We start from the raw sequence: 15,549 nt of genomic DNA, 5'->3' as shown, positions 1-15,549 counted from the left end.
GGAAGGCATTCCCAGGCCCTGACCCAGGCCTACTGAATCATGATGTGTGATTGAGGGGTGGAGCAAGAGAAGGAACTGCTAGGGAATCTTCATTTTATAAGCTCTCCACATGATTTTTGTGTACACTCAGTGCCGAACCACTGATGTTGACATTTCTGAGCTTGAATTTCCTGATGTATGAGATGGAGATGATAGTACTACCTGGTTATTGTGAGGACCAAGTGGATAATTAATGTAAAGGTGTTTTGCTAACTGTAAAAGTACTCTAGAGATTTGAGGGGTCTCCATCCCACAAAATCCTTCTCTATATGATGTTTTTAAGGAGGATAGCACCAGGAGAGTGGGGGAGTGAAGACTGTGCACTTAATGGGACCAGGAGAGTTAAATGGAAAAATATTCCCTTCTGTCTCCTTCCACCTTCTACCTTCTGTCCTGCAGATTTCCTGATCTGATCCCAATGGCAGTCCTGTGGGAATGTGGTTAGCACAGACCCCCTGCCCTGTGACTGGTGGTGACGCATATCGCCAACATCAGTCTGATGCATTATTTTAACCTTTTCAAGCCCCCTCTGAAATCGAAGTCCCTTTACTGGAAATTTCTTACAGTCCTGAATGCTGAGCTTTTGGTCCTGGTGGGACTGTTAATTCTCTACTCACTGTGACGTTCACTGTGTATGCCATTGGGCAGAAGCTTCCCAGAATGTGTGTGAAATGGCTACACAACACGTTTGGACAAGTGCATTCATATGGCCACTGATGCAGAAAATTTGGGCCCTGAAGGCTTACATCAGAGATGCACAGACTGAAGTCGCTTCCCTGGAGGTGGTGCAGGGACTTTGCCTTCAAACTGCTTTTGGGGTGAACTTTAGAGGATAACAGGCTAGCAAGCTGGGCCTCATCCTCCTCATTCCTTCCCTTCCCTACCTGTCACTCTGCCCTTCAGTGCAGCTGTTCTTCCAAGAGGGAGACTGTACTTAGTTCTATGAGACAAACTAATAACCAAATGGATTCTCATGGAAATATGAAGCCAGAGGAAAGGGGGGAAGTGGGGCCAAATCCCCAAGGCGAAAAAGTGGGAACTCCCAGCATTCAGCAGTAGGGGTTGTTCCTGTCAGCCCCTTTTATTGGTTCTGCAACAGGATCAGTGAAGTAGGAAAAAGGCGGTGTGGAGTGAAGCCGGCATGGAGCGTGAGGGCTGGGGGTATGTTCCTAAGGAAGAAGTGGCCCGTCTCCCTTCTCATGCTTCCTCCCAGTCCCTAGTGCCTGAGCCTTGGAGGCTATTCCCCTCCCAGACAGACATTGCTTTACTTCTGCCTTTGAATTGAAGCCTCATTCTTTTTGTAGTCCTCGTAGCCTCAATTTTAGGCTGATGGCTCCAGTAAGAGGTGGGGATGGGAGGTGTTGCAGGGGTTAGAAGGAAGGAAGGTTGTCTCTTCCATTATCCCCTATCATCTAGTGAGAATCTAGTGGGAGGGGTGAGTTAGAATAGATGCCCATACAATAGGAGTCTGAGGGTCATAGTCAGGGCAGGGACAGAGCACAGGGTAAAACCCTTGGAAGGAGTAAAGGGGCATACAGGGAAGGGGTTTAATGGCACAATTAGCTGAAGCTTGGCAAAGGAATAATGAGCTCTAACGAAGCAAGAGGAATTAGAATCAAAGCCCTGGTTCTGGGCAGGCTTCAGACTGTGGCTACAGCTAGAAAGCCTGAGTGATTGAATATAGCACTGTGCTAATTACATTTTTTTCTTGTTTTCTTTCCTGTTCTCAACTCTCCTTTTCATCTTCTGCCATCTCTCCGCCCTAAACACCATTTTTCCCCTTTTTCCCCCTTCTCTTCCTCCTTACCTCTGGTCTCACACATTCTTTGTCCCCTCTCACCAACCCTCTCATATTTCTCCCCCTTCCTCCTCCTGCCCTCCTGTTCTACTCCCTCCACCACCACCCACCAAAGCTCTCTGGCGGATGTGAGCTGACAGTAGTCCTCCAGGACTTCAGTGCGGGCCACAGCAGCGAACTGACCATCCAGGTGGGGCAGACGGTGGAGCTGCTGGAGCGGCCCAGCGAGCGGCCTGGTTGGTGTCTGGTCCGCACCACAGAACGGAGCCCGCCCCTGGAGGGCCTGGTCCCCAGCAGCGCCCTGTGCATCTCACACTCCCGAAGCAGCGTGGAGATGGACTGCTTCTTCCCCTTGGTGAAAGGTAGGAGAACAGAGTGGGTGGGAGGCACAGACCAAGGAGGCCATGAGCGCTGGCCTGACTCTAGCTGAAGACCACCATGGAAGCGACCTGTCTCGTGGACCCATTTTGACCCTGTGGGGTTTCTTTGGGACCTGATTGTGAAGTGAATGGGTTGGGAACTTGGAGAGGAAGAGCTACCAAGTAACTGTGTGTGACTTTGGGAAGGTCATTTAGCCTTCGTGAGTCAGTTTCATCTTAGAAATGAAGGTTGAATTAAGTAACGTCTAAGATCTCTTCCGGTTTTCTCATCGTATCACACTACATTCGGAAAAGTCCTCTTCTACCTTTGGCCAAATATGGCTTAGACTCATCCTTTCTCCACTGACCCACTCCCCTCCACAGCAACTTCTGGCTCTCTGACCCCTCACCAAGTACTCTCATGCTGACCTGGAGACACCAGGCACACCCAGGGAGGAGCCACAGCTGAGTCAGATCTGATCCTGCCCTCAGCCCGGCCAGGGTTTGAGGTCCATGACTCCTTCATGTGCCTTCAACAGATAAAGTATTCTAGCCTTGGCTTTTATTGTATGTCAGCTCTGTGTTCCCTTCACATACCTGTTTACTCACTTTTTCTCATGCCAGGGAGACTAAACTCCTCATGACAGTAGTTCTTTAGGGGTGGTCTCTGGATTAGTAATAGCAGCATGCCCTGGGAACCTGTTAGAAATGCAGGTGCCAGCCTGGGCAACATAGTGAGACCCTGTCTCTACAAAAATTTAAAAATGCAAGGTGGCACACGCCTCTAGTCCCAGCAACTTGGGAGGCTGAGGCAGGAGAATCACTTGAACCCGAGAGGCTGAGGTTGCAGTGAGGTTCCAGTGAGCCAAGATTGTGTACTGCACTCCAGCCTGGGCAACAGAGTGAGACTGTCTCAAAAAAAAAAAAAAAAAAAATTAAAAAAATTAGCTGGGCAAGGTGGTGTGCACTTGTAGTCCCAACTACTCGGGGCACGGTGAGGCAGGAGGATCAGTTGAGCCCAGGAGTTTGAGGCTGCAGTGAGCTATGATTGCACTGCTGCACTCCAACCTGGCTGACAGCAAGACCCCACCTCTAAAAATAAAAAATCAAAGTTAAAAGAAAAATCCAGGTACAGTGGCTCACACCTGTAATCCCAACCCTTTGGGAGGCTGGCTTGAGGCCAGGAGTTTGAGACCAGCCTGGGCAACATAGTGAGACCCCCATCTCTACAAAAATAAAAAAATTTAGCCAGGCATGGTGGCGCACGCCTGTAGTCCCAGCTACTCAGTTGGGGGCTGGGGTAGGAGGATCACTTGAGCCTGGGAGGACAAGACTGCAGTAAACCATGCTTGCACCACTGCACTCCAGCCTGGGTGACAGAGCAAGGTCCTGCCTCAAAAAAGTTTTTTTTTCATTTGATTTTAAAAAAGAAAGAAACACAAATGATCAGAACCCCCACTCCTCCAGAACTGGTAGGTCCCAACAGTCTGTGTTTTAACAAGCCCTCCAGGTGGCTCTGATGCACATTTGAGTTTGAGATCCACTGACTTGTGAAGTCCAAGTGGCAGAGGCCTTGCAGCCAAGCATTTTACACTGGGGAAGCCAAAGACAGGCTGTAGTTCTGGGCTTATTTTTGTAACTGGCCAGATCATCAGCAGCAGAGATGCCTTCTATGCAGACGTGTGCTAGATATTTCTAGGAGAGGAAGATGGGGATGAGGGTCAGCATGGAGACCTGCGGCAGGCTTCCTGATAATTGCCGTGAACTGAGAACATGTTTAAAACGCTCTGGGGTCTGGAGTGCCATCTGGTCTACCTCCAAAGCCTGACTTCCTTTCCTCCACTAGATGGCAGCAGCAGGCTGCATTGTTTGTGCTGCATCCAGCCTGCCAGGTTTTTCCCACCAGGAGAAAAATGTCAGCTAAAATCGCCGCCCTGATTCTCCTCGCGCTCTCCACTCCCAATTTAGTCATTGCCTGCTTTCCCCTCTGTCCTCTGAGGACTAAGGAGGGACTATGTCAGGAAGTTGTTTGGGAATTTGAAATTGCAGGCACAAGAGGAAAATCGAGAAAACTGAGGAATCTCGTTCCACTTGAGGTCTAACCAAGAGAACAGGGTACACAGAAGGTAGATTATTGTGAGGGTAAAATGAGGTAACGGAGACAAAACACATCAGTGCCTGGCATTCAATGCACCTTAGTTGTCATGATAAGTTTTTGCTATTATATTATTTGCCATAGATTATCCAGCAAAATAACTACACACTCCCACAAGTCCAGCTGAGAGACCCATCTGCAGAGGAAACCAAGCACAGCAATTCATTTGTGGCAAAAGGCTAACGTTCCTTGGATCCCCAAGTGTGGGTCGTTTTCATCAGGAGGGACTCAGCTTCAAGGGAAGATGAGACTTCCTGACCTAGACCTGGCCTCCTAGCCCGAGGCTGGGTGAAATGTGCACTCCCTCCCTGCTGGGGCTGCCACATGTGCAACTTGGCAGGAGCAAAGCCAAGGTGGAAAATCAGAGAGCAGTGTCAGAGTCAATCTGTGATCCCGAGGCGGGAGGTGGAAGCATTCAGGGTAAGAACTGCACAGGACTGGGGGTTCTCTCTACTATAGGACAGATTAGTGGAGATTTAACTAAAAATAGGAGCTGCAGACCAGGAATGGAAAATAGAGGCAAGAGACAAAACTGGGAGGGAGGCTGTCATAGAACTTTCCAGTTAACTCTGCCAACCAGCATAGCTTCTTAAAGGTACCAGCAGTGCCTATCACCGATTTCTCTAGCTCTTTTCATTTCCAGGTTGGTTCCTGTTTCTCCTAGGTTAGGCCAGTTATGCTGAGCCTTCAAATGGCAACTTGTGAGGTCTTACTATCTTCTCACCCATGTGAGCTCTGAATACAGAGGTCCTCAACTCCCGGTAGTCAAGGACCTAAGTCGGCCAGGCGCGGTGGCTCACTCCTATAATCCCAGCACTTTGGGAGGCTGAAGCAGGTGGATTGCTCAGGCTCTGGAGTTTGAGACCAGCCTGGGCAACGTGGTGAAACCCTGTCTCTACAAAAAATTTTAAAATTAGCCAGGTGGGTGGTGTGCACCTATATAGTCCCAGCTACTCGGGAGGCTGAGGTGGGAGGATCACCCGATCCCAGGAGGCTGAGGCTGCAGTGAACCATGATCACACCACTGTGCTGCAGCCTGGGTGACAGAGTAAAACCCTGTCTCAAAAAAAAAAAAAAAAAAGGGACCTAACTCTGCATTCTCCATGGAGCATTCCTTATGCCCTTAACTAGACCTCATTTGAAAGTACGTGCAGTCATGCACATGGCCCAGCCTCAAAACCCTTTCCCTCTCTCTCTGGGGTCTGCCCAGAATGTTGGCCTTAGCTAAGACCCAATAAGCTGTTCCTTCTCTTATTCCAGCTGGCTGCCTGCTGGCAAACCGCCTTTTCTTCTCTCAGCAGTAATTTGTCTCCAGTGGGTGCTTTACCTTATAAGTTATGCACAACTAGATTGAGAATAAAATGTTCCTCTGGGGGTTGTGGAATAGGACAGAATGGTCTCATCTGGTGTCAGGAGGTTGGAATCAATTCCTCTTCAATTCCTATAAGAGAACTGATCCTCTTAGCATTTGCAGAGAGCACCAAGTCAGCACTCTCACAGGCTGTGTGAAACAGGGACTATGTGTGATGGCTAAGTACCTCGTGAGTGCTCAGGCCATGACCATCACCCCAGCTGTGGGGGCAAGAGAACCACAGGATGGTTCTTGATGATCCACTAGAACAGGGTTCTCAACGCTGGCTGCACATAAGAATCATCTGTGAGCTTTTCCAAATGGCAGTGCCCAGACCCCACCTAGAACAAATGGAATCAGAATCTCTGCATGGGGCCTGAGGGGTCAGTATTTTTAAGTGTTCCGTAGGTGAATCTAAGGTGCAGTCAGGGTTGAGAACCACTGCACTAGCCTGGTCTCCTCTCTTCCAGGGGAACACTCAGGCTCAGGAAAGCAAGGTGACCTCCCGGAAGCCACAGGGAGTCTGTGGCCGAGCTGGCGCAGACCAGGGCTCCCAACACCTGTTGGGCTTCTGGGTAGTGCTAGGGCTCCTCTCTGCTCTTCCCTCCTCTGCCTTCTGTGGGAGCAGTGGTTGGTTATTTCCTCCTAATATGTCTTGGTGTCATTCCTGATGGGGTTGGTGAAAACGAGTGGGGCTGTGTGACAGAATTGGGGTGGGGCTGCCTTTCCTGCTACTTTACTGCCACCCTGACATCTTAGGGCTTCTCACCGGGATTGGGCCCTCCAGCCCTAGTCCTGCCTTGCCACAGTCCCCTCTCACTTTCACAGCAGCAGGTGGTGGAGGGCAGCACCTCCCAAGAGGCAAGCCTTTGTAGCAGTGGTTTCCAACTCTGGATGCACCTTGGAAACCACCTGGAGGAGGTTTCTAAAGATACTGGTGCCTCATACCCACCCCAGAACAATTAATCCAGCTGCCAAGGACCTGGGCATCAGTGTATTTTTAAGCTCCTTCATGAAAAAAAAGAAAAAAATTAGCTGGGCATAGTGGCGTGCACCTGTAGTCCCAGCTACTCAGGAGGCTGAGATGGGAGGATTGCTTGAGGCTGAGGGTTCAAGGCTATATAGTGAACTGTGTTCACACCACTGCACTCCAGCCTGGGCAAAAGAGCGAGACCCTATCTCGGGGAAAAAAAAATGAAGAACAAACTTAGTGATTCTGATGTTCCCTTAGGGTTGAGAACCACTGCTTTGTGGACTCGGCATGCCCAGGGTGTCAAGCTTAGGAGATACTTAAAGATGTATTAGAAGGGTTAAGGGTTAATATCCAGATTATATAAAGAACTTCTGCAACTCAACAACAACAACAACAACAAACTACATTTATAAATGGGCAAAAGACTTAAACAGAAATTTCTCCCAGGAAGATATACCAGTGATGAATAAGTACATGAAAAGATATTCAACATCACTAATTATTGCCAGAAAAATAAAAAAACAATGACTTGCCACTGCAAAGGATGGCTACTGTTTAAAATGTGCACACACAGAAAATAACAGGTGTTGATGAGGATGTGGAGAAATTGGAACCCTTGTACGCTGCTGGTGGGAATGCAAAATGGTACAGCTGCCATGCAAAACAGTATGGGATTCCTCAAAAAAGTAAAAATAAGGTTATCATATCATATCATTCTAGCAATCCAACATCTGAGTATATATCCAATAGAATTGAAAGCAAGGACACAAACAGAAATTTGTACACCCATGCTCATAGCATTATTCACAATAGTCAAAAGGTGAAAGCAACCCCAGTGTCCAGCAACAGGTGAATGGAATATATACATACAATGGGATAATATTCAGCCTTAGAAAGTTAGGAAATTCTAACACATGCCACAACATGAATGAACCTTGAGGACATTAGGATAAGTGAAATAAGCCAGACACAAAAGGACAAATACTATATGATTCCATTTAAATGAAATACCTTGAGTAGTCAACTTTTTAGCTGTAGAAAGAATGATGATTGCCAGGGGCTGGAGGGAATGGGGATAGTGCCTATTGGGTACAGAGTTTCAGTTTTGCAAGATGAAAAATGTTCTGAAGACAGATGGTGATGATGGTTGCATGACAATATGAATGGACCTAATGCCACTGAACTGTACACTTAAAAATGGCAAGAATGGCTTTTTAAAAAGTATTGGTCCTGGGTACTTCTGCCCCAGGCTCCAAAAACCAATCTAGGTTCTTCTGTACCTGGCTGTACAGGACACCTGTGTTCCTTTTCCTGTGCACTTTCTTCCCTGGCTGGGGCTTAGGGTCTGGAGAAGCTGTAAGGAAATACCTCTCCGCTTATGAAACCAAGCCCAAGGCTTCCCCCGTGAGCCTCAGAAGCAGATGCTCTAGAGGAGAGACGCAGTGGCCCATGGCACCCCTGGCTTGTTCATGAGGAGTCCTCTCCCTGGGGGCCTCCTGATGATTTCTACTGTTACCACCTACCTGGCCTCAGGAACAGCTTCCCCATGCTGTGGAAGGTGGTGGAGAACCATGGAGAAAACTTGGGCTCTGAAGGCAATTACCACCAACAGCCTGAGAATGCTGGGCAAGATTGATCCTGTCCACTTGTGTTAAGTGTGTCACCAACTCACAAAAATACTTAACACTTATTGAGCTTTACCATGGGCCAGGTTCTGGGTTGCTTTAATGCTAATAACAATAATATTTTCCTCATCCCTCAGATAAAGACACTGAGTCTTAAAGAGATTAGGTAACATGCTGAAAGTCACATAGCTGACAAGCAGTGGGCCTAAATTTGAACGCATGCCTGTCCATTTCCCAAGGTCTCACTTTACCACTGTGTTCTACACCCTCCCAAGTCTGAAAGCCTTGAGACAGGCACTTTAGTTTATTCTCCCATCTGACTTGGCTCCCTTTGTTAGCCAGTCTGGCTGAATCTAAAGAGCATCAACCCCATTATAGTTACACATACCCACCTTTCCACTCTCCCTCTCACCTCTGGCCCCAAATGCCCCACTCTCTAGGAGGAGTGGCAGCAGTCAGGGACAGATTTTGTCCTGTGGGTGCTTTGCCAACTAATAAGATTCTGATGTCCTCAGCTGGGGCAGAATGACTCCAAGGAGCACTCTGGACAGCAGGCTGAGTTTAGTCCAGCTCTGATAGCGGCCTGCCAACCCCTGGTGCTGGTCCAGCCTGTTCAACAGCTTGTCTGCAAGATGGAAGTTCCCTGCACTTTCTGCCGCCAGGAGCCAAAATGCCAAAAAGTTCAGCCTCCTCTGCCTACCAGGAGAGTCCTCCAAAGGTCTCTCTCTACCTCTTACTTTTCAGTATAATTCTGCATTAGGAGCCCTACCCTCAGGTTTTTCATTTATTGCATAATCCCTAACATGGCTTCACTATGGGAGGCTAAAAAATAATTAGAGGATGAATATTCCCTAAACATTTCCTTTCAGGTATGAAGTGATATGTTATAAATTGCAGTTTGCTGATTTACTTCATCCTACAATCCTCAATTGCAGGATGGTGCTTTGTTAACATATACCTCAATTTTTTTCATGAGGCAAAATACGATCCTTCAATCCTCTTCATTTGTATAGGATTGTACCTGTAATTGACTAGATGTGAGGTAGTCCTTTGAGATTCACAACTCACTTCCTCATAGAAGCAAAAGTATACTTGGGAGTATGATCAATGAGGGTGAGAACAGGTTTCCATACTAGCCCACAACATTTTCCTTTATATTAGCATAGCTAAATTACAGTATGTTTGCAATGAAAAGGTGTGGTACGGTGTTTTTAAAAATTCTAATACTGTTGGGTAAGAATAGTTGAAACCCAAAAATAATGCATTTGAATAAGAAATGTTGTAATTTATTTGAGTACTGATACTTTTTGAAGAAAAGTGTGTTTAAAGATAGATGGAGAGATTCTAAAAGGAGCTCCTTGACATTTTTCAGAATTATAAAAAGTTAGAGTTGAAACGTTCTCTTTTTATAACTGGATAAAACTGGTTCTTGATTAGATTTAATTTCACTCCAGAACATTGGCTTCTTTTGGCTCCTGGGATCTTAGAATTGAGAAACAGGTGGAAGGTGTTCTAGCTCACTCTCTTTCCTAATACAAGAAACCCCTTCCACAATGTCCTTGACAAGTGGTCGGCTATGCATTACTTGAGCACTTCTAGGGACTGGGAGCTTATTACTTTTAGAGAAAGCCTGTTGGATTTTAGTGTAATTCTAAGGGTTAGAATATTCCTCATATATAGCAGTGAAATCCAAATACTTTCTACCCACGTCTCCTTCTATTCTCCCCTGTCCGAGCCCCCAGTGTAAATCCACCAGTGCTAATTCTTATTCTCCCTCTCCTTCTGATCTGTATCTAGAAGTAATACAATTTGCACATAAAATGTTAAACACCTCTTTCTGAAGCGATAAGAGCTAGCAATTTCTCCATAAATCCTTTTATTAAATGCTTAGAGCAGAACAAAATGTTTTTAATTAAATTAAATAATCCTGACTTGTTTAAAATGATTGTTTGTGTTTATGGATTAATAGTCCTTTCCGACATCCTTGGATTTGAGAACTTCAGAGTCCATCCTTTCCCTTGAACTTTGGGTATCCCCTGGTTTCCCACTCACAGACATCTGATCTGTTATCCTCTCTGGGCATAGAGCTTATAGGCAAGTGCCTTCCACTCTGAGACTCTCTACAGGCTGGCCTTTTTTCCTAGTTATTCCCTACAGTCATTCATATTGCTATTTGTTCTAAAGTAGCATTTTTATTACCTTTTATTTATGTCTTCTGAATTACCTCTAGGATCCTTTCCACTTCTAAAAATGTGGGGTTTTTTTTTTTTTCTCTCTGCATCAGGTAATTACCTTTGTTAATAAAGAGGGATTAACCAAAGTATCCTGTGTTTATTTTATTTTTTATTTTTTATTTTGGAGACAGGGTCTCACCTTGTTGCCAAGGCTGGAGTGCATTGGCAAGTAGCTGGGACCACAGGCTCTCGCCACCATCCCTAGCTAATTTTTGTATTTTTTGGTAGAGATGAGGTTTCACCACGTTGCTCAGGCTGGTCTTGAACTCCTGAGCTCAAGCAATCTGTGTGCCTTGGCCTTCCAAAGTGCTGAGATTACAGGTGTGAACCACTGCGCCCAGCCAAAGTATCCCATTTTTGATGCATATAAGCATAGCATAAATATCTTCATTTTGAGGTCCAATGTTTTAGTTTGGGGTGCATGAAATCTCCCTTTTTGTAGTAAAAAATGGTTGAGGCTGGGTGCAATGGCTCACATCTTTAACCCCAGCACTTTGGGAGGCCAAGGCAGGTGGATCACTTGAGCTCAGGAGTTCTAGACCAGACTGGGCAACATGATGAAACCCCATCTCTACCAAAAATACAAAAAAATTAGCTGGGCATGCTGGCATGCACCTGTGGTCCCAGCTGCTGGGGGTAGGGGTGGGGGAAGGGCTGCAGTGGGAAGGGAGGCGGAGGTTGCAGTGAGCCTAGATTGTGCCACTGCACTCCGGTTTGGGTGACAAAGCAAGACCCTATCTCAAAAAAAAAAAAAAAAAAAAAAAAAACAGGTTGAATGTCAGCAATTTCAATTCCAAATGGCCCAACCTAATGTATTGTAATCTACTGTTTTTTCCTTAAAAGGGTACTGGCAAATCTTTGAAAACAAAGAGAATTTGGTTCTCAGGGAATCAGATGGGCTGGGAAGAGGACAGGGTATGGAATGAGAAGCCAGTTATTTTGAGTAGAAAGTCACTTAATCTTCCTGGGTTTAGCTTCCACATTTATGCAAAAGAAAGCAGATAAAAATGCCTATGTAACAGAGTTGCTGGGAGACTCAAGGGTGGAAATGTTAAGTAAAAGTGATTTTTAAACTGTGAAGTTGGTTTTATTATTATGTGCACAGGCTGATTGTTTAGGATAAAACAAAAGTTGTCTGTGTCTTTACCTCAGTATGCAGTAGACTATAAAAAGATGGTCTGTAATTCCAACACTTTCAGAGGTTGAGGCAGGAGAACCACTTGAGCCCAGGAGTTCCAGACCAGCCTGGGCAACAGAGTGAGACCCTGTCTTTAGGAAAAATTTTTTTAAAAGCCAGGCATGGTAGTGAGTGCCTGTAGCCCCAGCTACTTGGAGGGTTGAGGTAAGAGGATCACTTGAGCCCAGGAGGTCGAGCCTGCAGTGAGCTGTGATTCAGCCATTGCACTCCAGCCTGGGAAACAGAGCGAGACCCTGTCTCCAAAAAAATGTCTTGGGGTGGAAGACCTGAGTCTGAATCCTGGCCACTGGCTAGATGATGACCTTGGATAAGACACTTAGAATCTATTAAATAAGTCGATGTGATCACACACCTGTGGTCCTAGCTGCCTGGGATGGGAGAGAGGATGGCTTGAGTTCAATGCTGCAGTGAGTTATGATTGCACAACTGTACTCCAGCCTAGGCAATGGAGCAAGACTCCATTTCTAAAAATTCTAATTTTAAAAAAATCTGAGAAATTGATTAATAGCACTTAAACTCCAACAAGGTAGACTCTCCAGCCCAGTTATGCCTCATCAAAGGTGGTCAAAATGTGAAGTTCCCTGCCTGCTCTTTGTCTAAGTTCTGATACCTCTATAGGGCTAAGTACAGGGTGTTTCCAGCCTGAATCATCCCCAGGATTGTTCAAGGGGTCAGGGTTCTCTTTCTAGTTTCCATTGGTTTTCTTTTTTTCTTTTTTTTTTCCCAGACAGGGTCTCACTTTATCGCCCAGGCTGAAGTTCAGTGGCATGATCAGGGCTCACTGCAGCCTTGACCTCCCAGGTTCAAGTGATCCTTCTGCCTCAGCAACCCCCAAGTAGCTGGGACTACAAGTGCGAGCCACTGCATCTCCATAGGTTTTCAGAGGCCCCAGCATAACCTCCTGTCTGCACCGGCTCCCTTCCCTCAGTCTCTATTCCTAACCTACCCTGGGTCCTTTCCACAGTCCACCAACAGCAGGTCCATCTGGTTCTGTGATTTCCCAAGAAATAATAGCTTATTCCTCTCGTAACTTTCTTTTGACTTTAACCCAGAGGATTGAGATAATATCTGATATATTTGAGCTAAAAATTCAAGTTTTTCCTTGGCTTATACCTCTGGCACCTCTCCATGAGCTATTCTCTGTCATTAATTCTGTGGTACTTGAAGGTAACATTTGGACCACATTATGGAGATGGGCTGACCCATATGATGGGAGTTGTGCTGACACTGTGAGTGTTGGGTGTATATGAGAGGAGTTTCGTGAAAACTGCCTCAGGCCTACTTTGTTCTGGTTGAGATGTCCTGCCTGTGGCCACATCCATCTAATACTATTTAGGACATGAAAGGGCTTAGAATCAAAGCCTCAAATAGGAACATGTCAGGCCAGGCCACATCCTTCTCTAAATACAACTCAGTGTCGTGCTGCCTCCAAGTAGAACTGAAGCAGGAAGACCCAGGTGTCCAGGGAAAGAGCTGGTCTCTCTGGGTCCCTCTGCAGAGATCCTGCATTTTTGCTTTTTGTAACCAGCCTGCTGTGACTTTCCTTATGTTAAATGCCAATTTCAACAGTATGTTTTCATGCCTGCTGGTGCCCACCATAAATCTGTGACATCTGCATGATGATGATGCCCCTTATCATCCAGAGGGAAAGTCAGGGGGAAGCTTGAATATGCCCTTTGGAGCCACATGAACCAGCTGATGGAGCTCAGAGCTAAAATGAGAGCCTCAGGATTTGATCCCAGAGAAGAAAGGCCGCCACTGACTGCTTTCTGAGAAGAAGCTGAAGATGATGGAGAGGAGGTTACCCTAGCAAACAGAATGTTCCCCCAGAGGAAAGATGGTGCAGTTTTCTTGCTTACAGCTAGCTAAGCTGAAAGCACTTTCCCCCTAGAAGAATACAGGGACCCAGGAATGACATGCACTGAATGTGACTTGGGGAAAAGAGAAGGCAAGGCAGTGGTCTGGACGATCTTGGGATGTGCCCATCCTGTCTGCTCAGGGAAGGGCAGAGATGGGAGGACCTCAAAGGCCTTGAGGAGCAGCCCTTGCAGGCCAAAGCTCTAGGAGCTCTCAGCAACAGGATTCTGATGCTGCTGGGCAGGACAGAGCAGTCAGACCCTCCTCTCACCGCCACACCGCCTTCCCTGTGTCACTTGCTCCTTGAGAACAACTCCTCACCGAGGATCTATGTGGGGGTGAAACTGCAGCCTTAACCCAAACCCTGCAAACAAGCATGAGAAGTCTTTCCTTTTACTACTAACTGCCGTTCCGAACACCAGCCCTCTGCCCTACAGGCAGTTATTGAACAGCCTGCCCCCTTCTTTGCCCCTGTGGTAGGACTGGGTTGTCTTGTTTTCTCCCCATGTCCACTAACTCCAGCCAGAATCTTGATTCTAAGATTGTACCCACTTGCCTTACTTTCCACATGGCTCTCTAGGCCGCAGGAAGTCTGGCTCCTGATCTTTGTACACAGGAGGGCTCTGAATAGATAATTGCCGTTGCTTGCCCCCAGCTGCAGGGAGGTGGCCCAGGCTGAAGGCCCTTCTCCGCTCAGAATGTTCCAGTGTCTCCTGTCTCACTTCGAGTACAACGAAGTCCTTTCTGTGACTGCAAAGAGGCTCCACAAAACCTGTTCCGGAGCCTATTCTCTGACTTCATCTCCTATGTATTCATTTCCTGTTGCTGCTGTAACAAATTACCGCGAACATGGTGGCTTCACACAACACCACAAACTTATTATCGTACAGTTCTGTGGTTTGGAAATGCAACACGAGTCCCCACGGGGTAAAATCAGTTTCAGCAATCAGGGCCACATTCCTTTTTGTAGGCTGTTAGGGAAAAGCTGTTTCTTACCTCTTTGCCTCTTCCAGCTTCCAGAGGCCACCACACTTTCTCCATCTTCAAAGCTAGCAGTGTTGCATCTTTCTGATCCTCCTTCCATAGTAGTTTCCCCTGGGCCACAGTGGGAAAGGTTCTCTGCTTTTAAGAACACCCACGATTACACTGTCCTCACCAAAATGATCCAGCATAATCCCCTACCTCAGCGTCCCTAACAGAATCACATTTGCAAAGTGTCTTTTGCCATATAAGGTAACATATTTATAGGTTCTGGAGATGAGGATGTGGACATCTTTGGGGGACGTTATTCTGACTACCAGTCACCTGACCAGCCTGCCTCACTGAGCCATTCACCAATCAAGCCACACATATGCTCACCTCAGGGCCTGACCTTTTGTTCCCTCTGCTTAGAACAAGCCAGATACCCCAGATCCTCAGATACCTGGATATCTTGCTGTCACACTTCCTTCTGCTTGAATGTCACCTGATTAGAGAGGTCTTCCCTAACTCCCATCCTCTCCCATCCCACTGTATACTCCCTCCTCTGTTTTACTTTTCTTCAATGCATTTATCACTTCCTGATATATTTGTTAATATTCCTCTGCAAATCCTCCCTACAAATACAGGGATTTTGTCTATTGTGTTCCTTGCCCTATCCCCAGCATCTAAAACAGTGGCTGCCATGTAAGAAGTTCTCAGTAAATATTTATAGAAAGGAGGGACAGATCATGCATCAAGGACCTCTGCAGTGTTCTTATGTGAAGGACCAGGCTCAGCATGTAGAACGGTAGAGGAAACTGGCTTAAGCTTTAGCAGGAAGACCTGAGGATGGGAATGGGGAATCATGTTCTGATGCTAGGAGTCCTGACTGAGGAAGTCTTCTCTGGGGATGTATGGGTTAAGTACCTCTCATTTATTTGGACTGGTTGAAGGATGAGTAGGTCATTATCCACATTCCATTATTGGCAGATGTATATCC

The 15,549-nt window shown here is 46.5% G+C and overlaps 1 protein-coding gene across 18 annotated transcripts in view; it reads left to right on the top strand.

Annotated features, from left to right (window-relative positions):
• The window catches only part of KALRN (kalirin RhoGEF kinase), a 708,666-nt gene that overhangs the window by 542,623 nt on the left and 150,494 nt on the right, over positions 1 to 15,549 (top strand). For all 18 annotated transcript variants that reach the window (XM_050781536.1, XM_050781534.1, XM_050781532.1 and 15 more), the window contains exon 34: positions 1,953 to 2,199. In XM_050781536.1, the coding sequence (XP_050637493.1) occupies positions 1,953 to 2,199 (247 nt within the window). The remainder of the gene's footprint in view (positions 1 to 1,952; positions 2,200 to 15,549) is intronic.

The sequence above is a fragment of the Macaca thibetana genome, chromosome 2 (assembly GCF_024542745.1).
Source record: "Macaca thibetana thibetana isolate TM-01 chromosome 2, ASM2454274v1, whole genome shotgun sequence".
Taxonomy (NCBI): domain Eukaryota; kingdom Metazoa; phylum Chordata; class Mammalia; order Primates; family Cercopithecidae; genus Macaca; species Macaca thibetana.
This window is presented reverse-complemented; position numbering and strand designations above follow the sequence as displayed.